Genomic DNA, 27180 nt, shown 5'->3' with positions numbered 1-27180 from the left:
TGAATAATGGCTGGATTTTTAATAAATTTACAAATAAATATTAATGTTGTTTTGTTTTATTGAAAAGGCTGTTAGTGTACAAGACAGAAGATGTCTCCAGTCTTTTCTCAGCTAAAACTGCCTTTGAGACTTAAAGTCACACAGACAGCAATGATTAGAGGCCTGTCATTCTGAGACAGAACAACAGACAGAGCAAAAAATAAAGGCAATTTATGCAGATGGGAAAGCCAATTAAATTAACCATGAACACATTATGAGCAGGTTGGTGTTAAACAGTAAGTTTTAATTAACATTGAGCACTGGGCCAAATGAACTACAAAACAAGGGTTCAGCAAGTCCCTCTCCCTCCCTTTTATCTTAGCCTGCTGGGCACACTTTCCTCATTCCTGAAGAAGGGCTTATGCCCGAAACGTCGATTCTCCTGTTCCTTGGATGCTGCCTGACCTGCTGCGCTTTTCCAGCAACACATTTTCAGTTCAGCACCAGCTCCCTATATCCTGGGGGAAGTTGAAGTGTGTTCCTTGCCAGGATGGGTTTTGCTCGATCAAAGGTATGCCTTTTTTGGGTTTAGCAACTTTCAAAGACAGGAGTCAGGGGCTTTTCTCCATGTGAGCACTTGAGGTGTTTTGTCTCAAGGAAGGAAGTGATTTTGTATCCAGGAGTTAGGTTTCAGACCCAGTTTGATGCCTGTCTTGTATTTATGATGAGGATAACTGGACAAGTGAGTGGCAATGAGAAGAGTGATACTTCGTACAGGACTGAAGGTGTCATACCTGAATGCACACAGGATAAAGAATAAGGGAAATGAGATTGTGATGAAGATCGAAATTGGCAGGTATGACATGGTGGGCATCACAGACACTTGGCTGTAAGGGGTTCAGGATTGGGAGATGAATGTTCAATGATATGCATCCTATCAAAAAAAAAGCCAGGTAGGCTGAGGGAGTGGTGATGCCTTATCAGTAAAAAATAAAATTAAATCAATAGTAAGAAACAAAGTAAGGTCAGATGGCGTTGAATCTGTGTGGGCAGAACTGAGGAACTGCAAATTTAAAAAAAAACATGTTTGGAGTTATGTACAGACCTCCAAACAGTAGTCAGGAGCTGGGGTGCAAGATACACAAGGAGATGGAAAAGATGTGTAAGAAAGGCAAAGTTACAGTGATCATGGGGGATTCCAATATGCAGGTGGACAGGGAAAATCAGGTTAGTAGTGGGTTGCAAGGAAAGGAATTTATGGAATGTCTGCTGATGGCTTTTTGCAGCAGCTTGTGGTGGAGTTGTGTGGATTTAGTGCTGTTCAATGAGGCAGACTCGATAAGGGAGCCTCAGGTGAAAGAACACTTAGGAAGCAGTGATCATAACTTGATTGAATTTACACTGTTATTTGAGAGGGGTAGAATTGACCAGGAGAGGAGCCGAGCAGGAAAGACAGTGGAACAGTAATGGCAGGGGTTTCTGGGAGTAATTCAGGAGACACAGCAGAGATTCATACCAAGGAAAAGGAAGCATGGTACAGGGAGGATGAGGCCATCATGGCTGACTATGGACGTCAGGGATAGCATTAAAACAAAAGAGAAAGTGTATCATGTGGCGAAGGTCAGTGGGAAACCAGAAAATTCGGAAGTATGCAAAGACCAACAGAGGGTAACAAAAAAGAAATAAGTATGAAGAAGATTAAATAATCAATTATATATAAAATAAATTAAATATTTAGAAGGGAGTAAGGCAAATTATGGGAAATGACAGACCGATCAGCCTAGCCTCAGTCGTGGCTGTGATCCATGAATCCATTGTGAAGGATGAGAGTTGAAAAATGTGTTGCTGGAAAAGCGCAGCAGGTCAGGCAGCATCCAAGGAGCAGGAGAATTGACGTTTTGGGCATAAGCCCTTCTCCAGACATGAGGAAGGTGTGCCAAGCAGGCTAAGATAAAAGGCAGGAAGCACAAAAAAAACACCAATTCGACTGGGACAACACATCTATCCTGGGACAGGCTAAGCAAAGACATGTCAGAGAATTCCTTGAGGCCTGGCACTCCAACCACAACGCCATAAACAATCACATAGATCTAGGTACCATCTATCAACCCCTCAGAAAATGAACAGGAAATGACATCACCACAAACCCCAGGAACCCCATCCAGGACAAACATATAAATAGAAAGCAGGAGACAACAGCTTTGCTTCACTTGGAGGTCGCCACTGATGATGTTACCTAGCCAGGTAATGAAACGTCTGGATATCAAACCTGCAGTTCAGCGAGCGAACCTACACCCTAAAGAATACAGAATGGCCTGGACAGAGTAGATTTTGGGAAGATGTTTTCAATGGGAGGAGAGACGAGGACCCAAGTACAAATTCTTAGAGTAAAGGGAAGGCCTTTTGGAACGGAGATAAAGAGGAACTTCTTCAGCCACAGAATGGTGAATCTATGGAATTCATTGTTACAGAAGGCTGTGGAAACCAGGTCATTGAGTATATTTATGACTGAGATCGATAGGTTCTTGAGTATCAAAAGGATCAAGGGTTACAGGGAGAAAGTGGGAGAATGGGTTTGAGAAACCTATCAGCCATGATTAAATAGCAGAGCAGACTCCTCTGTTTTTTATGGTTTCAGAACATTGTCTCTTGCATGTTCTTTGTTGTCAGATGAGTCAGCTTTACTTAAGGAAACTTAACACAATCAAATATTGTTTACTATTTCAGAGACCCTGTCTTGCCTCATGTATAGTTGAGTTAACTCTGTAAACTTCCTTTTAAAACTGACAAAGTATTTGTGGCAGCACATACAACATGTGTTTCGCCTCACTGTACAATAGTGTGTGGAATGATCTTCCAGATAACAGTGGAGGCAGGCTCATTGATGACTTGTATGGAAGCGTTATGTGACTTCTTCACCAGGGTTGAAAAGCAGGTGGAAAAGGGGATTAAGGCAGTAGTTAGATCAATCATGAACTGATCAAATGGCAGATCAAGACTCAAGGGCTAAATGACGAACTCCTTATTCATATCAGTATGTTCACATGTATCCCAGAGAGAGCGGACTGAACTCACTGTGTCTTTGTCACAGACCCAAGAGAGGACAGATTGTTCCTACTGTATTAGTGTCACGTACTTTGAGTAGAGTAGATTGAATGCACAGTGTCTATATCATTGACCCAGAGACAACAGACCATTTACTCTGTGTCTGTGGTAGATCACCAGGACTGCCAACTGAAGATACTCAGTCTGTATCACAAAGATTGGAGAGGGCAGATTCCTCTCACTGTGTCTGTTTCAATGACCCCACAGAGATGGATGGCATAGAATCTGAAACTGAATTCTTCAAACTACCTCATCATTTGATGAATTTCACAATTTGAGTAAAAGGGTATTTTACAATGCTCTTAAGCTGTTTCCTGAACTTAGTCTGGGTCACAACATATATACAAGTGTTTGTGCAGCAACTTAGGAGCTGGAGAATGAATCCGATATCACGTACAAAATAATGTAGATGTATGGCCCGATACCCCATTTGACTCATGCGTTTCCATAGAGAGTATGCCATAAACACTGACCATAACAGGATGAAATTCCCTGAGATAACAAACAATAAAATGATGGACTTCCTTCGAGACCCCATTTCTGGGTCACTGGGATTCTCCCCACTGCTGTGAGCCCGAAGTCTCTTGCGAGCTCTGCTGGCCACTAAAATGTACCTGACACTTAAAGCATTGAGCAGCAGAATCAGAACAAATGGCACTGCTGGGTTCAGGATATAATGGAGGCACTCGATTGTTCCCCAGGCTGTAGATGAGAGAATATCAGTTGGTACTGAACAAAACCAGGGCTGATTCCTGAGCAAATACTGAGATGTGAACATAAAGTACCAGAAAATGTTCTTCAAACCACTCAGCACAGTCACTGTTCCCAGAACCACAACTGCTGTCTTCTCAGTACAAAATTTAATTTGCAGATTTGGGCAGCAAATGGCCACATATCGATCAAAGGTAAAAGTGACGGTAAACCAGACAGCACAGTCGGTGGCTGCATAAAGGAAGACAGCATGGATATTACAGATGGGGATGGACCGTATGAAACGTACATTTCTCTTATAAACAATTGGAATGTGCCTCAACAGTGGATCGAGGATAATAACCAGGATATCTGCTGCTGACATCGCCACCAGGTATCGGGTAATACATTTTGACAGACCACACTTTCCTCGTAACAGAATTATAATTGTTATGGTGTTCACTGTGAGGAAGGAAAATAAACAGAAAAAAATAATCAAGCTACTGAAAATGTTACCAATTAAACAGAGTACATCATGTAATTTCTATTTGTGTCTCTCTTTCTGAAAAGTGAGGAGTATTCAATCACAGTCCTGACTTGCCCTTTATCGATAATGGGCAGACTTTGGGGCATCAGGGGGTGAGATATATATCATAGAATCACCAATTTCTGACATGATCATGTAACAGTGGTAATTAGATAACTAGACCAGCTCAGTCTATGGTCTATTACAACACCTCCCCCCCCCCCTCCCCCAGGACGCTGACCGTGAGGAATTCATTTATATGAAGATAAATGGTTATAATCTCTCTTTTTGGAGATACCTGACACTTGTGTGGAGCAAATGGCACTTGTCAGCTCAGGCCTGAATATTGTTCAAATGTTGTTTCAAATGGACATAGTGTTTGACAAGGAGAAAGGGAGGACTGCAGATTGTGGATATCAGAGACACAGAGCATGGTGCTGAAAAACACAGTCGGTCTGGCAGCATCCAAGGAACAGGAGACTCGACATTCCTGATGAAGGGCAAAAAACAGGAACGTCAATTCTCCTGCTCCTCGGTTGCTGCCTGACTGGCTGTGCTTTTCCAGCACCACACTCTTTGATAGTGTCTAACAAGGCAGAAAGGGGACTAAACATTGTGGAACAATCAACAAACATCCTGAATGCTGACCTTATGATGGAGGGATTGGAAATGATGAAGCAGCTGAAGATAACTGGGCCGAGGACACTTCCCTGAGGAACTCCTGCAGCGATGTCCTGGAGCTGAGGTGACTGACTTCCAACAACCACACCCATCCTCCAACGTGCCAGGAATGACTCCAACCAATGAGAGTTTCATCCCATTTCTCGTTATTTTAGGTTTCTTTCAGGCAAGACTTGGTCACTTCCTGCTTTGATGTCAAGTGCAGACTCTCTCACCTCAGGAGTCCAGCTCTTTTGTCCTTGTTTGGATATTAGTTGTTATGAGGTGTGGTGCTGAGCAACCCTGCAGAGCTGGACACCAGTGAACAAGTTATTGCTGAGGGAGTGCAGCTTGATAGTACTCTTGATGACACCTTCCACCATGTTGTTAATTCTGATCAGACTGATGGGGTGGTAATTATTTGTATTTGCTTTTTTCTACACTTTGAGATTGATCTGTTTAAATCCCCATATTAATAGGTGGTTGCCAGTTTTGTAATTGCACTGGAACAGTTCAACTCAGAGCATGGCGAGTATTGGAGCTATTAACCACTGACAAGATATTTTCAGAACCATTGCTATATACAGTGCCTTAGCTGTTTCTTGTGTTATCTCCTGGTGAACATTAGATAACCTCGACTGAAGCACAGTCCAGCATGCAGACTACATACCCAGGAAATGGAAAGGGAGATTATGTTTAATAATCACCCCATTACCAGAAGGAAGCCATTCAGCCCATCAGATTTGCACAGGCTGTCTACAAGTTTGGACTTAGTGACAACCACTTGCTCTTCCCCATCACCCTGCACATTGATTCGATTTCAATAATCATTTAATCCCTTTTCATTGTCTCAATACAACCCGACCAACCTTCCTTCTCCATCAACTATCAAGTTAATTACTTATTAGGAATGGGACCTGAAAATTTATTATTTGTCAGAAATGGAAACCATTATCTCAACATACTCTCTTTCGCAGGATATCTAGTGATCCAAATTTACAGCAACATTCTAATAATTTATTAGGTCGGGCTAAACCTGCGGAGAGCTAAGATAACATTTCAGGGTGATGATGTTCTGTCAGCACTCCCAGCCTTTTCTGTCCTTATTTCAGACTTCCAGCACCTGCAGTATTTTGCTTTAGTTAAATCATTTTATAACTTTCCATTAATATTGACAGAATTTATCCGAAATCTCAGGAACTGTTTTGAGTGACCTCAATGCAATTCTGGGAATGCTTTCTCAACCCCGTTGTGAATGACGAGACTTTTGAAGAGTCTTGGATTGCAATACATCTCAAACTGGTAACAGGTCTCTGTACCTCAGTGTAAGATTCATTTTATTATGGCACTGTCAAATTAGTGATCATATTGTTCATTATAAAATTGTATTCTATATGTAATATAGTCAGAGAAGTGAGATGGATAGGCTCAACTGAACATTAGTTACAATTTTGTACAAGTCATGTGATGCGGTAAAATGTTGGAAAAGATTAATTCAGAGGATGTAAAGATCCTTTATTTCAAAGTTGATAGAACATGGATTTGCATATTAGCCAGTGACACCCACAGACTGGAACAGCCAAAACAGTCATGAAGAGGGGCACGTGCATCATAGTCTCACTAATTGGTCATTTTAATAAATAAACAACAAGGGGAAATGGATTTCAAAACCAGAGTATTATCACGGAAAGGACAGTTAGGTAACAGATTAATCACCTGATTGAGTAGATACAGAGCTTTACTCAATATAACACCGAACCAGGTGGCAAACTGTGGATAAAGTAATGGTTTGTAAGACACTAAACATATATCCTGAGGGAAAGGCAGCGATAGGCTGCAGTTAAGGGACAAGGTTGAGGACTACAGCTTGAGGACGGGTGTTCCATTGTGAATGTGACAACTGACCACTGCCCTTTGCTCAGTATCACCACTTTGTGTCTATTGTGGGAAATGTAATCAAGTCTGTGAAACTTGTGAAAACGCTCATTATACTCATTTTTTTGGAGCTAATCCAACTGAAATTTCCTTTTGATTAGCTCTGCCACCTTGGTGTGTTATTGTAATTGACCTATGGCTTGCAATGACATGATAGCAAAGGTCAGAAGTGATATCAGTTTAAATCTGGTTAAAATGTTTACAATAAGGACAAGAAGGATAAAAAGAATACCATAGAAATCAAACAGGAAATGCTGGAAATTCTCAGCAGCTCTGGCAGTGCCTGTGGGGAGACAGAGTTAACATTTCAGGCTGCTAACCCTTTGTCAGAACGGGAAATGTACTGAAACAGGATGTAAACCAGTCATGGAAAGGAAGGGACAACAAATGAAAAGATCTGTGGTAACCCGGGAGACAGGAGACATTAGATGGGAGAAGGGATGAAAACGAAAAGCAAAATGGGATTGTACCAGGACAAGTAAAGGAGCAAAAATTGTCAATAAGAAAATCCAAAATCATCATCAAAGATGTTTCCCAAATAATGGGACAATGTTTACATTTAACACTGAGTTCAACAACTTCAGATCAAAAGCTCGAAACCGTTCTAGTGTTGCGACAGAATGATGATTTTGGATTTATACATCTTCAAGGTATATCTTTTCTCTCTTTACCATTCATGACAATTCTTGCTATCCTTTAATCTCTCCTGTCTTCCACCCAAGTACAGACCTTTCCATGTTCTCCCCAGCCACCTCATTTCCCTGCCCTATTTAAATAAATACCCCTGACCACTCTGAGTTCTGACTCCAGGCCTCTAACCTGAATTCCTATCTGCCTCACTCTCCATGGATGCTGCCCGATCTGTTGAGTACTTTGGGAGTTGTGGTTTTATTTCAGGTTGGCAGAATCTGCGGTATTTTACTCCATACGGGGTGTTAAATGTTGGACTCTCTGATAGATTCCTTCACCTCTAATAGGCCGGACAGAATTCCATTACGACAAAGCAATGATTGGAAATGAGTCCGCTGCAAAATCAATGAAAACATAATCACAACTGACACCTCATTGTAAATCAGGGAATTGGTTCATCAGGTTTGGAGCAAATGGAACACCTGAGGATGAGACAGGGATTTCCTCAGTAGATTGAGGAGTAAATAAACTAACAGGATCATATTGAATGGGAAAAATAGCAGGTTACTCCATATCATTGAGGATTGTGACAATGTTCCGATGGACTTTAATCAGGGTTGTGTTGAACAGATATTACACAGACTGGAGGCTTATAAACATCAGTGACCCTGTACTGTTCCACTGGGACTGGTGAGGTACACTTATGGCTCCAACTCTGAGTTGTAGGGCAACATTTCAAACTTTGATGACACGATCCGTGGAAATAAGTGAGGAAAATTGTACAGGAAATCAGGTTGCATTGACAGGCAGCGAAATGAGCAGATGCATGGCAAATGTGAGCGGTAACACATCTTGTCCAGAAGAATATTTATTATCTATGAGCACACAGAGTCACAGAGCCCAGCAATAGCTTTGTCAGTGACTAGACCAAGTTCTGTAAGCCCACCATCAGGTTTAGACAGTGGACACTCTTGTTCAGTCAAAGGTATTGTTTGGACGGGACTATAGCTATAGCCTCAGATGGTTTCTGCATTCTCACTGATGTTGGTATCTGCACATAGGGCTTAGCCAGGCTGGAAACAGTGTAAAACACCCACTGTTGCTCATGGGAGATGAAAGCGATTGGGTATGTAGTGGGGTCTACAGTGAGGGATTGGTGTCTGCTTAATGTTCTCTCCTGCAAATCCTCCTTCCACGTGTCTCAGCTCTGAGCCATAGAGTCATAGAGCACACAAACAGACTTTACTGTCCAACTGGCCCATGCCAACCATGTTTCCTGAACGGAGTTCGTCCGAATAGCCTGTATTTGTCCCATGTCCCTCTGAACCTTTCCTATCCATATATCTGTTCAAAATTACTTTAAATTTTGCCATTGTCCCAAATACTAACACTTCTTCTGGTAGCTCTTTCCATAGAAACACCACACTTTGTGTGATAAAGTTGCCCCTCAGGTCCCATTCAAATCCTTTCTTTCTCGCCTTAAATCTGTACCCTCTGGTTTTGGACAGGTTTGCCAAATGCCTTCTTCATGACCCTGTCTACCTGTGATGCCACTCTTGTGGTATTACGTGCCTGTACCCCTTGGTTTCTCTGTTCGACAAGTCTCTCCATGGCTGTCCTATTAACTGTGCTGACTCCTTGGTGTGGTTAACTACATGGGGGTGGTGTGGAGGAAGGAGTATTGCAGCTGGGGTTGAGTAGGTCATTGAATAAGCTTGTGTTGGAGTCGAGCTTCTCTAGTACAAATACAGGAACACTTTCTCATAGCCAACAGTTATGGCACCAAGACTTTGCCTGGCTTTGGATTTAGTCAGACATTGGTTTGGACATACTCAGCAGTTTGAACAAAAGAGGGGTCACGGGTCACTTGGAGCATGGGAATAGATTGGCGCACAAGCAGTGAAACCAATAACAAGTCCAAGAACAGGCATTGTCTGGGTAAGTTAATCGTAATTGAGCAACAGCTTTGAGAAACAATGCAAGGCAAACTCTGAAAGTCCCCAGTTTACCTACAACTCTGTTTTCTTGGCTGCCAGTCTTGAGAGAGCATACTTGTTTACGCCTGATGTAGCAGGAATGGGGGTGGGTGGGTGGCGTGGTCGGATATGTTGGTCAGGATGAGGAACTGAGAAGGTGAGTTGACTGAAAAGGTCCCTGTGATGAGACACACTGTGGAAACAGTGGCTATTAGAATCAGTGCCAGGAAAGAGCATGAGGTTGACAAAACTTGGGTTCAAATCCCTCCTATCGGAAGGATGTTGTGAAACCTGAAAAGATCCAGAGAAAGGTTACAAGGATGTTGCGAGGGTTGGAAGATTTGAGCAAAAAGAGGGTCTGAATAGACTGGGGCTGTTTTACCTGCAGTGTTGGAGACTGAGAGGTGGCTGTAGAGAGTTTTAAAAATCATGAGGGATCTGGACAGGTTAAAAAGACACGGTCTTTTCTCTGGTGCAGGTGAGTCCAGAACGAGACGGCATAGTTTTAGGGTGAAAGGGGAAAAGTTTAAAAGGAACCTAAGGTGGAACTGTTTCATGCAGAAGGTGGTGCGTATCTGGAATGAGCTGCCAGAGGAAGTCGTGGAGGCTGTTCTAAAATTACAGCATTGGGATGGTTATATGAATACGAAGGGTTGAGAAAGATATGGGCCAGGTGTTGGCAAATGGGACTAGATTAGGTTGGGATATCTGGTCAGCATGGATGAGTTGGACTGAAGGGTCTGCTTCCGTGCTGTACATTTCTCTAACTCTTTGGCTCTAAATGGATTGGTAAGATTCTGAGCAATCTCACTGATCCTCATGACTTGGCTAAGGATGGGGTGAGCGTCAATGGATAACGATGAATGACAAGAACATGAAGAGAGTGAAACATGATTTTCAGATCTAATGGGCGGACATATCCTCAGCAGGGACTACAGTAACAGCAGCAAGGAGGAGAGAGGAACTGGCAGGAAAAGCACTGCAGTTAGTCATGACTTATAGAGCTAATAGCAGGGCTAGAGACTTACCAGGAACACCAACAATAACAAGGGTGGGATAGTAAATGTGTTGAATAACCAGGAGTATATAACGGATCCGAGTTGTTAATGACATCAAGTGGTAATTTGCAGAAATATAATCAATTGTTGCTGAGAAACTCCTGCCCATTGTTGTAAAATTCCGATCTTCTGTGTTCAGATTCCAACCCATGGTTGTAAAATTCCAATCTATTGTTCTCAGGTTCGAATCTCTCTTCTCCCGAGCTCCCAGTCTCTGGAGCTGTCGGTCCCTGTTAGTGCTGGGGGTGATGCTGGAGGTGATGCTGTCACTGATACTATAGCTTTGTACAGTGTAAGGAATTTGTAATTAATAGAAGAGGGAAACCCTCCTGGGACACAATTATAGTCCACAGAGTTTGGCATTAAATGCAGTCACATAGCAAACAGGTTCAGTTGAAGCGTTTCAATCTAGTAAAGTATTCCCCATGACAATAGGACTTGTACCCACCTTGGACAATATGTTTATGAGTTACTGAGAGGACAGATCGAGGCATTGACCATAATGCTTCATTTCTCCGGAGATATTTAAGTGTTTCCAAAGAGATGGATGGTTATATACAATGGACACCTCCTCAAAAAAATGTGAGAGGAATAATTGCTGTTCCTCCAGCCAATAACAAGGAGAGAAGAACGAGGAGCAGGGGTAGGCTGTCTGCCCCTTCAAGCCTGCTCCACCATTCAATAAGATCATGGCTGGTCTTTTCATGGCCTCAGCTCCACTTACCCGCCCTCTCACTGTGTCCTTTAATTCCTTTCTTTTTCAAAAATATCGATCTTTGTTTCAAAACATTTACTGAACTAGTGTCAACTGCTTCCCTGAGCAAGGAATTCCATGGATTACCAACCCTCTGGATGAAGACATTCCTTCTCAACTTAGTCCTAAATCTGCTCCCTCGAATCTTGAGGCCATGTCCTCTCATCCTAGTTTCACCCTCCAGTGAAAAAATCCTTTCTACTACTATCTTGCTTATTTCCTTCATAATTTTATATTTTTTCCAGAAGAACCCCCCCCCCCCCCTTATTCTTATGAATCCCAATGAATATAATTCTAATCCACTCAGTATTTCCTCATAAACCAACTCCCTCAAACCTGGAGTCAACCTAGTCTCCTCGAGGAACCCCCTCTGCACCCCCTCCACTGCCAGTATATCGTTTCTCAAGTAAGGAGACCAAAACTGCACACAGTACTCCAGGGGTGGGCTCACCAGCACCTTGTACAACTTCAACATTACCTCTCTGCTTTTAAACTGAACCCCTTTAGTAATAAAGGACAAAATTCCATTTTCCTTCATAATTACTTGTTGTACCTGCAGACCAACCCTCTGTGATTCATGCACAAGGACACCCAGGTCCCTCTGTTTAGCAGCAAGCTGCAACTTTTTACCATTCAAATAATAATCTGTTTTACTGTTACTCCGACCAAAATGGATGACTTCACATTTATCAACATTGCATTCCATCTTCCAGATCTTTGCCGACTCACAGCCCACTCACTCAGTGTATCTATGTTCCTCTGCAAAGTTTCACCATCCTCTGCACACTTTGCTCTGCCACTCATCTTAGTATCAGCTGCAATCTTTGACACCCTACACGTGGACCCCAACTCCAAATCATTGATATAAATTGAAAATAAGTGCTGTCCCAACACCGATCCCTGAGGCACACTGACTAGTCAATGGTTCTCACAGCCATCTTCCTCTGTGTCTGGTCTGACTCCAACTACCGGAGAGTTTGTCCCCCATTGATTCCCGTTTTGCTCGGACCGCTTGATGCCACACTTGGTCCAATTGGCCTTGATGTCACAGGCTGTCACTCTCCCCTCCCCTCTGGAACTCAGCTCTTTTGTCCATGTTGGAACCAAGGCTATAATGGGATCAGGAGCTGGGTGGTCCCGGTGGAACCCAAACTGGGCGTCACTGAGCAGGTTATTGCTGAGGAGGAGCTGCTCAATAGCACGGCTGATGTCACCTTCCATCACTTCACCAACGGACTGATGGGACGGTAATTGGCCGGGTTGGATTTCTCCTGCTAAATATGTACATGGCGTACCTGAGTAATTTTCTACTTTGTCAGTGTTGTAACTGTACTGGAACAGCTTGGCCAGGGGAACAGCAAGTTCTGAAGCACACATCTTCAGTATTATTGTTGGAATGTTGTCAAGGCCCATAGCGTTTGCAGTGTCCAGTGTCTCCCAAAATTTTGTGATATCACATGGAATGAATCAAATTGGCTGAATCCTAGAGTTTGTAATGTTGGGTACCATTGGAGGAGGGTGAGATGGATCATCCACTCAGCAGTTCTGATGGAAGATTCCTGCAAATGCTTCATCCTTATCTTTTGCACTGATGTGTTGGGGTCTTCCATAGTTGAGGATGGGAATGTTTCTGGACCTACTCCTCCAGTGAGATTCTAAATTGTCCATCGTCATTCACGACTGGATGTGGCAGGACTGCAGAGCTTAGATCTGATGCCTTGATTGTGGGATCTCTTAGCTGTGTCTGTGACTTGCTGTTTATGCTGATTGCCTTGCAAGTAGTTCCGTTTGGTGACTTCATCAGGTTGACACCTCATCTTCAGCTGTACCTGTTATTGCTCCTGGCATGGCCTCCTGCACTCTCCTTTGAACCAGGGTTGATCCCGTGGCTTGATGGCCATGGTTGAGTGGGGGATGTGCTGGACCATGAGGTCATTGCGCTGCTGTTGATGACCCACATCACATTCATGGATGCCAATGCCTTAGTTGCTAGATCTCATTTCGCACGGTGATAGTGCCACACAATGGAAGCTATTCTCAATGTGAAAGTGGGACTCTGTCTCCTTAAGGACTGTACGGTGATTGCTCTTCCTGCTACTGTCATGGACAGCGGAATCTGCAGTCAGCAGATTGGTAAGTGTTAGGGACCAGGCCAGACCCTCTCAAAACATTTCAAGAGAGTAGCGCAGAACTTAACTGTGATCATTTTTTATCGGAGGTATATTGCGGATATTCCAGAAGGAATGCGATTAAACCATGTAGTTTTGAACAAAACAGAGTTTATTTACAAGATTTCCAAAAGAAAACAGAATACCAAATAACTTACCCGATCTGAAAACCCAACAAGCTGGCCCAACATAATGATGCTGATCCAAATATTTGCAACATTCCCACTCAGCACACAAGGTAAACTCAAACACAGGGTCTTCCAGGAGAGATGTCAGAGAGTGGAGGATCAGCATGGACCTGCTCCTTTGGGTCCAGCAGCTTGAAACCTTCCTGACTGCTTTCAGTGAATAACCAGACTGCCAAAACACCAAACCAAACTAATCTGGCATTAGTGAACCAGATGGGTTTTCCCATGGTCATCTGTATGTTCTTCACTGCAGATTTTATTTTTAAATAGAATTCAAATTCCATCATCTGCTGTGGCAGGAGTCAAACCTGGGTCCCCAGATCATTGGCTGAGTTTCTGGAGAGATAGTCTCGTAATAATACCATGAGACCATCACCTCCCTGCCTCCACTACATGGAGGTCTCGAGGATACTTCTTGGAGATTTATAGAGGACTGTATGGAGGGTATAGGAGACTGTGTGGAGGGGTATAGAGAACAGTATGGAGGGGTATAGAGGACTGTATGGAGGTGTATAGAGGACTGTATGGAGGGGTATAGGAGACTGTATGGAGGGGTATAGAGGACTGTATGGAGGGGTATAGGAGACTGTATGGAGGGGTATAGAGGACTGTATGGAGGGGTATAGAGGACTGTATGGAGGGGTATAGAGGACTATATGGAGGGAAAAGGAGACTGTATGGAGGGGTATAGAGGACTGTATGGAGGGTATAGGAGACTGTATGGAGGGGTATAGAGGACTGTATGGAGGGGTATAGAGGACTGTATGGAGGGTATAGTAGACTGTGTGGAGGTGCATAGAAGTTTTTGTTGAGTTCTAAAGAGAACTGCATGGAGATGTAGAGAGAATTTCATGGAAGTCACAACAGCAAATCTTCTTTCTCAGAAGGCGAAGGAAATTCAGCATGTTCATAAGGACTGTCACTGACGTTTATAGCTGCACCATAGCAAGCATTGTATCTGGGTGCATCACAGCTTGGTACGGTAACAGCTCTGTCCAGGACCATAAGAATCTACAGAAAGTTATGAAAACAGCCCACTCCATGACACAAACCAACCTTCCATCTATCACCTCCATCTATAGTTCTCAATGCCGCGGAACGACAGCGAACGCCATCAAAGACCCCTCTCACCCGGTCAGACTCTCTTCCAATCACTTCCATCAGGCAGAAAATGCAGAAACTTCAACACACATAGCCACAGCTTCTTCCCTGCTGTTCTTAGACTGCTGAATGGACCTCTCTAATTTCAAACCTAATGCTGATGTGTTTGTACATCTCCTGTGTAGCTGTAACCCTATTGTATCTCGATCTGTCGAAATACCTAATGATCTGTCTGTATGTTATGATTCTTAGAACACACAACATTATACTGCAGTACAGGCCCTTCAGTCCTCGATATTGTGCTGACCTGTGAAACCAATATGCAGCTCATCGAACCTACATTATTCCATTATCATCCATGTTCAGTTAATGACCATTTAAATGCACTTAAAGTTAGTGAGTGTACTTCAGTGCAGGCAGTGCATTCCAAACTGTCTGAGTAAAGAAACTACCTCTGACATCTGTCCTATATCTATCACCAATCAATTTAAAGCTATGTCCCCTCGTGCTAGCCCTCACCATCCGAGAAAAAAAAAGCTCTCCCTGTCCAACCTGTCTAATCCTCTGATCATCTTGTACGTCTCTATTCCGTCACCCTCCACCTACTTCTTTCCAAAGAAAACAGCCTCAAGTCCCTCGGCCTTTCCTCTTGAGACCTTCCCTCCATAGCAGGCAATACCCTGGTACGTTTCCAATGCTTACATGTCCTTTCTATAATGTGGTGACCAGAAATGTACACAATATTCCAAGTGCGGCTGCAGCAGAGCTTTGTACAGCAGCAACATGCCCTCATGGCTCCAAAACACAATCCCATAACCAATAAATGCTAACACACCGTATGCTTTCTTAACAGCCCTATCAACCTTGGTAGCCACTTTCATAGAACATAAAACATTACAGCACAGCACAGGCTCTTCAGCCCTCGATGTTGCGCTGACCTCTGAAATTAATCTGATTCCACTCTAACTTACACCGTTCCATTACTTTCCCTATGTATGTCCAACGCACATGTAAAGGCCCTTAACATCAGCGAGTCTACCTCCTTTGCAGGCAACGCATTCCACACCCCTACTACTCTCTGAGTAAAGAAACTACCTCTGATATCTGTCAAACATTTATCACCCTTGAATTTAATGCTATATCGCCACGTGTTAGCCTTCACTATCTGAGGGAAAAGGCTCTCACTGTCCCCCCTGTCTAATCCTCTGATTATTTAATACATCTCGATTTAGTCATCTCTCAACCTTATTCTCTCTAATGAAAACAGCCTCAAGTTCCTTAGCCTTTCCTGTTCAGACTTTCCCTCCATAGCAGGCAACATCCTAGTAAATCTCCACTTTCCAAAGCTTCTACATGCTTCCTATAATTCAGTGACCAGATTGGCATGCAATATTCCAGGTGCGGCCTTACCAGTGTCTTTTACTGCTGAAGCATGAACTCATAACTCCAAAACTCAATCCCCCTCCCAATAAACACCAACACACCATATTCCTTCTTAACAACCCAATCAACCTGAGTGGCAACTTTCAGGGATTTATGCACCTGGACACAGAAATCTCTCTGCTCATCTACACTGCCAAGAATTTTACCATTAGCCCAGTATGCTGCATTCCTGTTACTTCTTCCAAAATGAACTCCCCCACATATTTCCACATTAATCTCCATTTACCACTTCTCAGCCCAGCTCTGCATCTTATCAATGTCCCTCTGCAACCCACAACATCCTTCAGCACTATCCACAACTCTGCCGACCTTAGTGTAATCTGCAAATTTACTAAGCAATCCTTCTCCGAACAACACCAGATCATTTATAAAAAAATGACAAACAGCAGTGGCCCCAAAACAGATCCTTGCAGCACATCACTAGTAACTGAGCTCCAGGATGAGCACTTCCCAACAATCACCACCCTCTGTCTTCGTTCAGCTTTCCAATTTCTGATCCAAACTGCTAAATCATCTTCAGTCCCGAAACTCCATATTTTGTGTAAGGTCTGCCATGTGGAACCTTATCAAACACCTTACTGAAGTCCGTATACACCACATGAACCGCCTTACCTTCATCCACCTGTTTGGTCACCTTCTTGAAGAACTCAATAAGGTTTGTGAGGCATGACCATTTTGACAGAACCATTTTGACTATCCCTCATCAAATTATTCCTTTCCAGATGATTATAAAACTTATCTCTTATAACCTTTTCCAACATCATACCCACAACCGAAGTAATGCTCACTGGCCCATAATTACCAGGGTTGTTCCGATTCTCCCTCTTAAACAAGGGAACAACATTTGCTGTTATCCAATCTTCTGGCACGACTCCTGGCGACAGCTATGACATAAGATTCGAAGCCAAAGGCTCTGCAGTCTCCTCCCTGGCTTCTCAGAGAATCCGAGGGTAAATCCCATCTGGCCAAGAGGCCTCATCTATTTTCAGATCTTCCAAAATTGAGAAAACATCTTCTTTGTTGATCTCAATCCCAACTAAAATATCTCCATATTTTCGCTAACATTGCCCTCTTCCAATGTGACTACTGACGAAAATTATTTATTGAGCGCTTCCCCTATGTCCTCAGATTCCACACAGAATTTTCCATTACAATCTTTGATTGGCCTTAATTTAGCTCTAGTAATTCTTTTCTTCCTGATATACCTGCAGAAAGCCTTAGGGTTTTCCTTGATCCTATCCGTCAACAACTTCTCATGTCCCCTCATGGCTCTTCTTCGCCTCTACTGCCCACAAAACAAAACCTTTCACTGTACTGTACTTAGGGACATGTGACAACAATAAATCAAATCAAATGTTGTACATGGGTCTGAAAGGGTTAATACTGATTGAGTGGAAAAGGGACAACCCAGAGCAATCAGGACATGGTGGGAAGATCGAGGACGAGTCAAACAAAACATCGGATCCTTCTAACAGTCTCTGTTACAGTGGACAACACATCCTTCTGATGTGTAAATAATCACTGAGAGGCAATGAGCTCTCCCCTGTATGGTATGTGAGATTCACGTTCTAGTTAGGGAGCAATTCTCAGGCCTCTCGTATATCTAGAAGATTGGAAGTAATTGGAGATATAGGATTTAGTATAAAATTTATATAATCTTGTGTTTTTAGAGAAGCTTTACAACTCTTCACATTTGTTAATCTTACACAAGGGAAAGAGGCCACTGTTTCCTTTCCAAAGCAGTCTATATAAAGTAAGCCATCTTTTACAGTCACACAGCTGCACTGAATCCCAGAGCAGGACCACACCAGTCTGTGGGCCGCAACAAAGCAACTACATTAGAAAACACTTACATTATGCTGGAAGTGACAAGTAAATAAAGCACTTGAGATGTTTTGTCTCAAGGAAGGATGTGATTTTGTACCCATGCGTTAGGTTTCAGACCCAGTTTGATGCCTGTCTGGTATTTATGATGAGGGTAACTGGGCAAACGAATGGCTGCAAGGGGATCAGGATTAGGAGCTGAATATTCAAGGATTTACTTCATATCGAAAAGATAGGCAAGTAGGCAGAGGATTCAGGAATGGGACACAAGATACACCAGGAGATGGGAAATGTAAAGTTACAGAGATCATCGGGGATTTCAGGTGGACGAGGAAAATCAGGTAGGCAGTGGAGTGCAAGAAAAGGAATTTGTGGAATGTCTACAAGATGGCTTTTTGGAGCAGTTTGTGGCGGAGCCCTCTAGGGAACAGGCAATTCTAGATTTAGTGTGAAAAGCAAATTTTTAGTGTTGTTCAGTGAGGCAGACTTGATAAGGGAGCTTAAGGTGAACAGACCCTTCGGAAGCAGTGATCATAATATAATTGAATTTACTCTGAAATTTGAGAGGGAGAAGATAAAATCAGAGGTAACGGTAATACAGCTGAATAAAGGCAGCTCCAGAGGCATGAGGGAGGAGCTGGGGAGAATTGACTGGGAGAGGAGCCGAGCAGGAAAGACAGTGGAACAGCAATGGCAGGGGTTTCTGGGAGTAATTCAGGAGACACAGCAGATATTCATCCCGAGGGAAAAGAAATATGTTGCAGGGAGGATGAGGTAACCATGGCTGACTCGGGACGTCAGGGATTGCATAAAAGCGAAACAGAAAGCATATAATGTGGGGAAGGGCAGTGGGAAACCAGAGAACTGGGATACTTACAAAAAACAACAGAGAGTATGGAAAATAAAGAACATGAAAGCATGGGAAGGGTTAAAGTATGAAGACCACTGGCGGTCTGTGCTCTGTGGAAGGCAGGATGGGAGAACCATAGTGGAACATTCTTACACTAATTAGCAGAGTAAGGTTAAGGCTGAAAGATCACTATGGCGTGATGAGATAACACAAGTAACAAACCAAGTTTCTCTGTTCAGTGTTATTATTATAACAGGATATTTGGCACATGACATTAAAATATCTAATTAATAGTTAGTAGAGTCAGCTTGAGACAGGAGACTATTGTAATAGATGGAATAGCTAAATATCTATCGTGACAAGTTAGGCTTGAATGGAAAGATCACTGTAGCAAAGTTAGCAATAAATATCTAACCGTGACAATAGAATAACATTAAGTAGAATGTACAACTGAAGAGATAATGGGAACCAAAATCACTGGTTTATTGTGAAGATAGAATAAGGTACTTTGATTAAAAAAGTTGGACATGCTGATAAGCTAACAGAAACATAATAAAAAAATAAAAATCCACAGACCCTGAGGTTCGTGGGCATTTGAGAATCTGCTTTCTCAGTGTCACGGTTTTTTGTTTGCAAATAAAATACCTACTTCTAGAAGAACTCTCTGCATCTCCTGGTGTTTCTCTATATTTTCTCCACAACAAGGGCAACAATAAATAGAAACAAGGAGGGAGAAGATTAAATGTTTGGGTAAACTAACCTACAATATAAATGAAGACTGTAAGTTCCTTTAGATACATAAAGAGCAAAAGAGAGGCAAAGGTGGACATTGAACTGCTGGAAAATGACACTGGAGGGATAGTGGTGGGGAACAAGGAAATGGCTGAGGAACTTACTTTACATCAGTCTTCATGGTGGAAGACAACAGTAACATCCCAAAAATACAAGACAGTGAGGAGGCAGAGTTCGAAATGGTGGCCATCACCAAGGAGAAGGTGCTAGACAAACTGAATGGCCTGAAGGTGGATAAATCACCTGGACCAGATGGACTACACCCCAGGATTCTAAGGGAGATAGCTGAAGAGATAGTGGAGCAAAGTTAGCATGGTTTCATCAAGGGAGGGTAATGTCTGACAAATCTTCTAGAATTCTTTGAGAAAGTAACAAGCAGGTTAGACAAAGGTGAGTCAATGGATATTATCTGCCTGCACGTCAAGAAGGCCTTTGACAATGTGCCTCACTGGAGGCCACTGAGTAGAATAAGGGCCCATGGTGTTGGAGGCATGGTGCTAGTGAGGATCTAAAATTTGAATTTAGGGTATCGTCAGAAGCAACAAGTATATGTAGACTTTTATTAAGCACAAAATGGCTTTTCAAATTAAAATAACAGAACAAAATGTCTTTAGATTTTTCTTTGACACTGTGAACTTGAACTGATGCTTTGCTGAGTTGGTTGTATTTAGAGAAAAGAGGAAACAATGGAGTTTTCATAATATGAAACATAAGACAGTGATTTGGTATTTGAACGAACCTTGAACTAACAAGCACGGGATAAATGGCACTTAAAATAATCTGTTTCTCAGGAAGTTTCATTGGAAAAACCTGCTGTCAATCATGTCACCTTATTACTTTTGATTGGTCGTTTCTTATAATTAAGGCTGTGCTGTCTCTTAAAAAATAAACATCTCAATAATGTGTAATTTTCGAATGTAATGGCGCCATTTCTGCACGGAACAGAAACACTTTTAACCTCTGTGTTGCTGGACAAATCTGCGCCAGGCTTCCTTAATTTATGAAACTGGTAACATTGCTTTAAACAAACCGTACTCGTAGGGATTCATTTGACAGATCTCGAGACCGTGGGGTCCCCCCTGGGATTCGAGATCTTCACAAACATGGATAGAAACCTGGCTGTCTGGCAGGAAGCAGAGAGTGGGGATGAAAGGGTCCTTCTCAGGATGGCAGCTGGTGACAATCCATGTTCCGCAAGACTCAGTGTTGGGACCACGACGTTTCACTTGATACATTAACGATCTAAATGAAGGAATCGAGGACATTCTGGCTACGTTTGCAGATGATACAAAGGTAGGTAGAGGGACAGGCAGCATTTTGGAGGCGGGGAGGCTGTAGAAGAATTTAGACAGATGAGGAGAGTGGCAGATGGAGCACAATGTTGGAAAGTGTGATGCATTTTGGTAGGAAATATAGAGGCATAGACTATTTTCTAAATGAAGAGAAAAATCAGAAGTCTGAAGTACAAAGATACTCTAGTCCAGGATTTTCTCAAGTTAAACTTGCAAGTTGAATTGGTAGCTAGGAAGGGAAATGCGATGATGGTGTTTATCTTGAGAGGACTTGAATACAAAAGCAGGGATGTATTTCTGAGGCTCTGCTCAGAGCACATTCAGAGTACTGTGTGCAGATTAAACCCCACATCTCAGGAAGGATGTACTGGCCCTGGAGCATATTCAGAGGTGGTTCACAACAATGGCCCCAGAAATGAAAAGCTTAACATATGAGGAATGTTTGAGGAGTCTGTGTCCATAATTGATGGAGTTTAGAAGGATGAGGAGGGATCAAGGGGAAACATACAGAATACTGAATGGCATGAATTGACTGGATTTTGGGAAGATGTTTCCATTGGGTAGGATAGACTAAGACTGAGGGCACAGCCTTAGAGGAAAGGGAAGACCTTTTAGAATAGAGATTAGGAGAAACCTCTTTCGACAGAGGGTGGTGAATTTGAGACGGAAATAGACAGGTTCTTGAGTATCAAGGGCATCAAGGGGTATGGTGAAAAAGTGGGAGAATGGGTTTTAGAAATGTATCAGCCATGATTGACTGGCAGAGCAGACTCACTGGGCTGAATGGCCTAATTTCTGCTCCTCTCTCTGAAGGTCTTATACCATTTGTGTTTCTTGCATGTTCTTTCAATCGAGTTTTTTTGTCACATGAGTCAGATTTACTTCATGAAACTTAATACAATCAGATATTTTTCACTATTTCCAAGTGCCTGTCTCACCTCATGAATATTTCTGCTGAACCTGAAACACTTGAACATCACAGTTTGAAGCGATTTGTCCAAGAGTCCTTTAATTAGTTGAGTTCAAACACATTGAACTCATCCAAATTCTGTAAATTCCCTTTTAAAACTGACAAAGTATTTGTAGCAGCACATACAACATGTGATTCACCTCACTGTACAATAGTCTGTGGAATGATCTTCCAGATAACAATGGAGGCAGGCTCATTGTTGCCTTGTATGGAAGAGTAATGTGAACTCATCACTAACAAGGGATTCAATGGGGATAGAAAGTGGGTGGAAAAGAGGATTGAGACTGCAGGAAGACCAACCATGAACGATGGCAGATCAGACTCAAGTACTAACTGACTTACTCTTCATTCATATTAGTGTATTCACATATATCCCAGTGAGAGAGCAAACCAAACTCACTGTCTCTTTGTCATAGTCCCTGGAGAGGGCAGATTGTCCCGACTGTATTGGTGTCACATATATTAGGTAGAGTACACTGACCGCACTGTGTCCATATCATTGACCCAGAAATAACAGACCAATCACACTTTGTCTGTAGTAGATCACTAGAACTGCCAACTGAACACACTCAGTCTGTGTCACAAAGATTGTAAAGAGCAGGCTCCCCTGACTGTGTCTGTATCACTGACCCTATAGAGAGTGGATTGGATGGATTCTAAAACTGAATTCTTCAATTTATCTCATCATTTAATGAGTTTCCCCATTCGAGTAAGAGGGTATTTTACCATGTTCTTCAGCTGTTTCCTGACTTAGTCTGGGTCACAACATATATACAAGTGTTTGTGCAGCAACTTAGGAGCTGGAGAATGAATCCGATATCTCCTACAAAATAATGTAGATTTATGGCCCGATACCCCATCTGGCTCATGCGTTTCCATAGAGAGTATACCATAAACACTGACCATAACAGGATGAAATTCACTGAGATAACAAACAATAAAATGATGGACTTCCTCCGAGTCCCCATTTCCAGGTCACTGGAATTCTCCCCGAAGTCTCCTGCGGGCTCTGCTGGCCACTAAAATGTACCTGACACTTAAAGCATTGAGCAGCAGAATCATAACAAATGGCACTGCTGGGGTCAGGATATAATGAAGGCACTCGAATGTTCCCCAGGCTGGAGATGACAGAATATCAGCTGGTACTGAACAAAACCAGGGGAGATTTCTCAGCGAATACTGAGATGTGAACATAAAGTACCAGAAAATGTTCTTCAAACCATTCAGCACAGTCACTGTTCCCAGAACCACAGCTGCTGTCTTCTCAGTACAAAATTTAATTTGCAGATTTGGGCAGCAAATGGCCACATATCGATCAAAGGTAAAAGTGACGGTAAACCAGACAGAACAGTCAGTGGCTGTAAAAAGGAAGACAGCGTGGATATTACAGATGGGGATAGCCCACAGGAAATATAACTCTCTCTTGTATATAATTAGAATGTGCCTCAACAGTGGGTCGAGGATAATAACCAGTATATCTGCTGCTGACATCACCACCAAGTATCACATAATACAGCTTTAAGGACCACACATTCCTTGCAACAGAATTATAATTGTTCTGATGTTTGCTGTGGGGAAGGAAAATAAACAGGAAAATTAATCAAGCTGGTAGAAAAATTACCAATTACACAGAGTACATTGTGTGATTTCTGAGTCTGTCCCTGTTTCTGAAAATGTATTGAAGTATTTATACGCATTGTCATGTAATCTGCTGGATCCAAAAAAATCAGCCATTATTTAGAAACACAGAAAATGAGGAAATGCAGTTTGAGAGATGATGTGAAGATTGACACTATGCTGACAGGTTATTAAACTGTAAACAAGGGAATGCAGGAAATATCACAAAGACCATGAGATATATACTTTAGTTTCTGAAGTAGAACAGAGATCAGTGACCCTGTATTGGGCTGGTGGAAATGTCCAGCTTCCTGTGCTTCATCTTTACAAAGTCATTCAGAATTAGTGTGGAAGGATCAGCCCACTAGATTCTTTCGTATCTAGTGACCATGGTGGGTATCAGCAGACATATTATACTCCTGATCATTATCCAGTGAAGGTGGATTAATGTGAGGGTATCTCTGTCTATGTTATCCTCTGATAACTACTCAGAGGTCGTTTCCTTGTGCAGCTGATCGCCTATTGATTTGAGACGGTAGAGGTTGCTACTTTGGAAGATTCTATCAAAGGCTCTTATACACCTTCCACATGCCGCACACTGCTGCTGGGGTGCATTGATGGTGGAAGATGGCAGTATTTGTGGATGTGGTCGCAATCAAGGGCGCTGCTTTATTATCAAGTTTATAGAGAGTTGTTGGAGCAGACCTCACCCAGACAAATGGGGAGTATTCACTCACACACATGACTTACCCTTTGTCGATAGTGGACAGACTTTGGGGAGTCAGGAGGTGAGGTATGTACTATAGTATCACCAATATCTGACATGGTCTTGTAACATCGGTAATTATGGAACTGGTCCAGCTCAGACTGTGGTCTATTGCAACCCCTCGCCCCTCCCCCAGGATACTGATACTGGGGAATTCATTGATGTCAAGAAAAATGGTCACAATCTCTCTTTTTGGAGATAACTGACATTTGTGTGGGGCAAATGTTACTTGTTAGCCTACAGCTGAATAGAGTCCAAATGTTGTTATGTATGGACATAGTATCTGACAGAATTTGGAGATCAGAATCAAAGAGGTGTGGCACTGGAAAAGCACAGCCGGTCAGGCAGCATCCAAGAAACAGGAGAATCGACATTTCAGGAATTCTGATGAAGAGCTTATGCCCGAAATGTCGATTCTCCTGCTCCACAGATGCTGCCTGACCTGCTGTGCTTTTTCCAGCACCACACTCTTTGATAGTGTCTGATGAGTCAGGAATGGGACTAAACTTTGTGAACAATCAACAAACATCCTGAATTCTGACCTTATGATTGAGGGATTGTCCATGATGAAACTGCTGAAGATAGGTTGGCCTTGGACATTTCCCTGAGGAACTCCTGAAAAGATGTCCTGAAGTTGAGGTGTCTGACTTCCAACACCCACACCCAACCTCCTATGCACTAGGAATGACACCAATCTATAAAAATATCATCCCATTTCTCATTATTTTAGGTTTCCTTCAGGTCAGGCTTGGTTAATTGCTGCTTTGATGTCAAGTGCAGACTCTCTCACCTCACCTCAGGGGTTCAGCTCTTTTGTCCTTGTTTGGATGTTGTTATGAGGTCTGGTGCTGAGCAACCCTGCAGAGCTGGACACCAGTGAACTAGTTATTGCTGAGTGAGAGCAACTCGGTAGCTCTCTTGATGACACCTTCCACCATGTTGCTTATAATTGCGATTAGACTGAAGCGGCGGTAATTATTTGGATTTGATTTGTTCTACTCTTTGAGATGAACCTGTTAAATCCCTTCATTAATAGGTGGTTGCCAGTTTTGTAACTGTACTCAGTTCAACTCAGTGCATGGCGAGTATTGGAGCTATTAACCACTGACAAGGTATTTTCAGGGCCATTACGACACACAGTGCCTTAGCTGTTTGTTGTGTTAGCTCCTGGTGAGCACTGGAGAATCTCTACTGAAGCACAATCCAGCATGTGGACGACACACCCAGGAAAGGAAAAGGGAGATCAGGTTTAATAATCACCCAGTTACCAGAAGGAAGCCATTCAGCCCATCGTATCTTCACAGGCTGTCTACACATGTTGACACAGTGGCGACCACTTGCTCTTCCCCATCACCCTGCACATTGACTCTATTTTAATAATCATTCAAGTCCCTCCTCACTGTCTCAGTACAACCGGACCAATGCTCCTTCCCCATCAACTCTCAAGTTGATTACTTAATAGGAATGGGACCTGAAAATTTAATATATTTCAGAAATGAAAACCATTAGCTCAACTCGTTCTCTTTCACAGGATACCTCGTGATCTAAACTTACAACAAGCTTCCATTACTCTGTTGGATCAGGTTAAACTTATGGAGAGATAAGTGAACATTTCAGGTTAATGCTGTTCCAACAGCACTCCCAGCCTTTTCTGTTCTTATTTCAGATTTCCAGCCCCTGCAGTATTTTGCATTTGTTCATTGATTGTATAACTTTCCATTAATATTGGCAGAATGGTCCATTTCTCTAAAATCTCAGGAACTGTTTTGAGTGACCTCAAAGTAATTCTGGGAATGATTTCTCAACCCCCGTGGTGAATGGTGAGACTTTCAAAGAGTCTTGGATTGGAAAACATCTCAGACTGGTCATAGGTCACTGTACCTCAGTGTAGGATTTATTTTATTTCAGCACTGTCAGAACGTGGTGACCATATGGTTCAGTATAAAATTGTATCTATATGTATTATAGCCAGAGAAGGGAGATGGATAGGCTCGACTGAACATTCGTTACAATTTTGTGCAAGTCATGTGATGCAGTAAGATGATGGAAAAGATTAATTCAGAGGATATAAAGATCCTTTATTTTAAAGTTTATAGAATGTGGATTTGCATATTAACGAGTGACACCCACAGACTGGAACAGCCAAACTAGTCATGAAGAGGGACAAGTGCATCATAGTCTCACTAATTGGTCATTTTAATAAATAAACAACAAGGAGAAATGAATTTCGAAACCAGGGTATTATCACGGAAAGGACAGTTAAGTAATAAATTAATCAACTGCCTGAATAGATATAGAGCTTTAACAATACAATACATATCCAAGTGGCAAACTGTGGATAAAGTAATGGTTTGTAAGACACTAAGGATATATCCTGAGGGAAAGGCAGCGATAGGCTGCAGTTGAGGGACAAAGTTGAGGACTGCAGCTTGAGGATTGTGAATGCGACAACTGACCACTGCCCTTTGCTCAGTATCAAAGTTTATGTTTATTGTGGGAAATATAATCAAGTCTGTGAAACTTGTGAAAATGTACATTATACTCAGGTGGTTGTGGAGCGAATCCAACTGAAAGTCCCTTTCGATTCGCTCGCCCAACTTAGTGTGCTATTGTAATTGACCTCAGGCTTGCAATTATATCACATCCAAAATCAGAAATTATATCAGTTCCAATCCGATTAAAATCTTTACAGTAAGAGCAAGAGGGAAAAGGTAAGATGATAGAAAGTAAACAGGAAATGCGGGAAATTCTCAGCAGCTCAGGCAGTGCCTGTGAGGAGACAGAGTTAAAATTTCAGGCTGCTGACCATTTGTCAGAATGGGAAAAGTACTGAAACAGGATTTAAACCAGTGGCAA

The 27180-nt window shown here is 42.4% G+C and overlaps 1 protein-coding gene across 1 annotated transcript in view; it reads right to left on the bottom strand.

The window, feature by feature from the left end:
* Positions 1-3337: 3337 nt before the first annotated feature.
* The window catches only part of LOC148148605 (putative G protein-coupled receptor 139), a 34940-nt gene continuing 11097 nt past the window's right edge, over positions 3338-27180 (bottom strand). Inside the window, exons 2-3 of the mRNA XM_087992339.1 lie at positions 10530-10840; positions 3338-4236 (exon numbers count right to left, since the gene is read on the bottom strand). Of these exons, the coding sequence (XP_087848465.1) occupies positions 3338-4236; positions 10530-10840 (1210 nt within the window). The remainder of the gene's footprint in view (positions 4237-10529; positions 10841-27180) is intronic.

The sequence above is a fragment of the Chiloscyllium plagiosum genome, unplaced genomic scaffold (assembly GCF_037043375.1).
Source record: "Chiloscyllium plagiosum isolate Xiang-an unplaced genomic scaffold, Cpla_swu_hap1 HiC_scaffold_12, whole genome shotgun sequence".
Taxonomy (NCBI): domain Eukaryota; kingdom Metazoa; phylum Chordata; class Chondrichthyes; order Orectolobiformes; family Hemiscylliidae; genus Chiloscyllium; species Chiloscyllium plagiosum.
The sequence above is the reverse complement of the archived record's forward strand: the minus strand, read 5'-3'. Positions and strand labels throughout refer to the sequence as shown.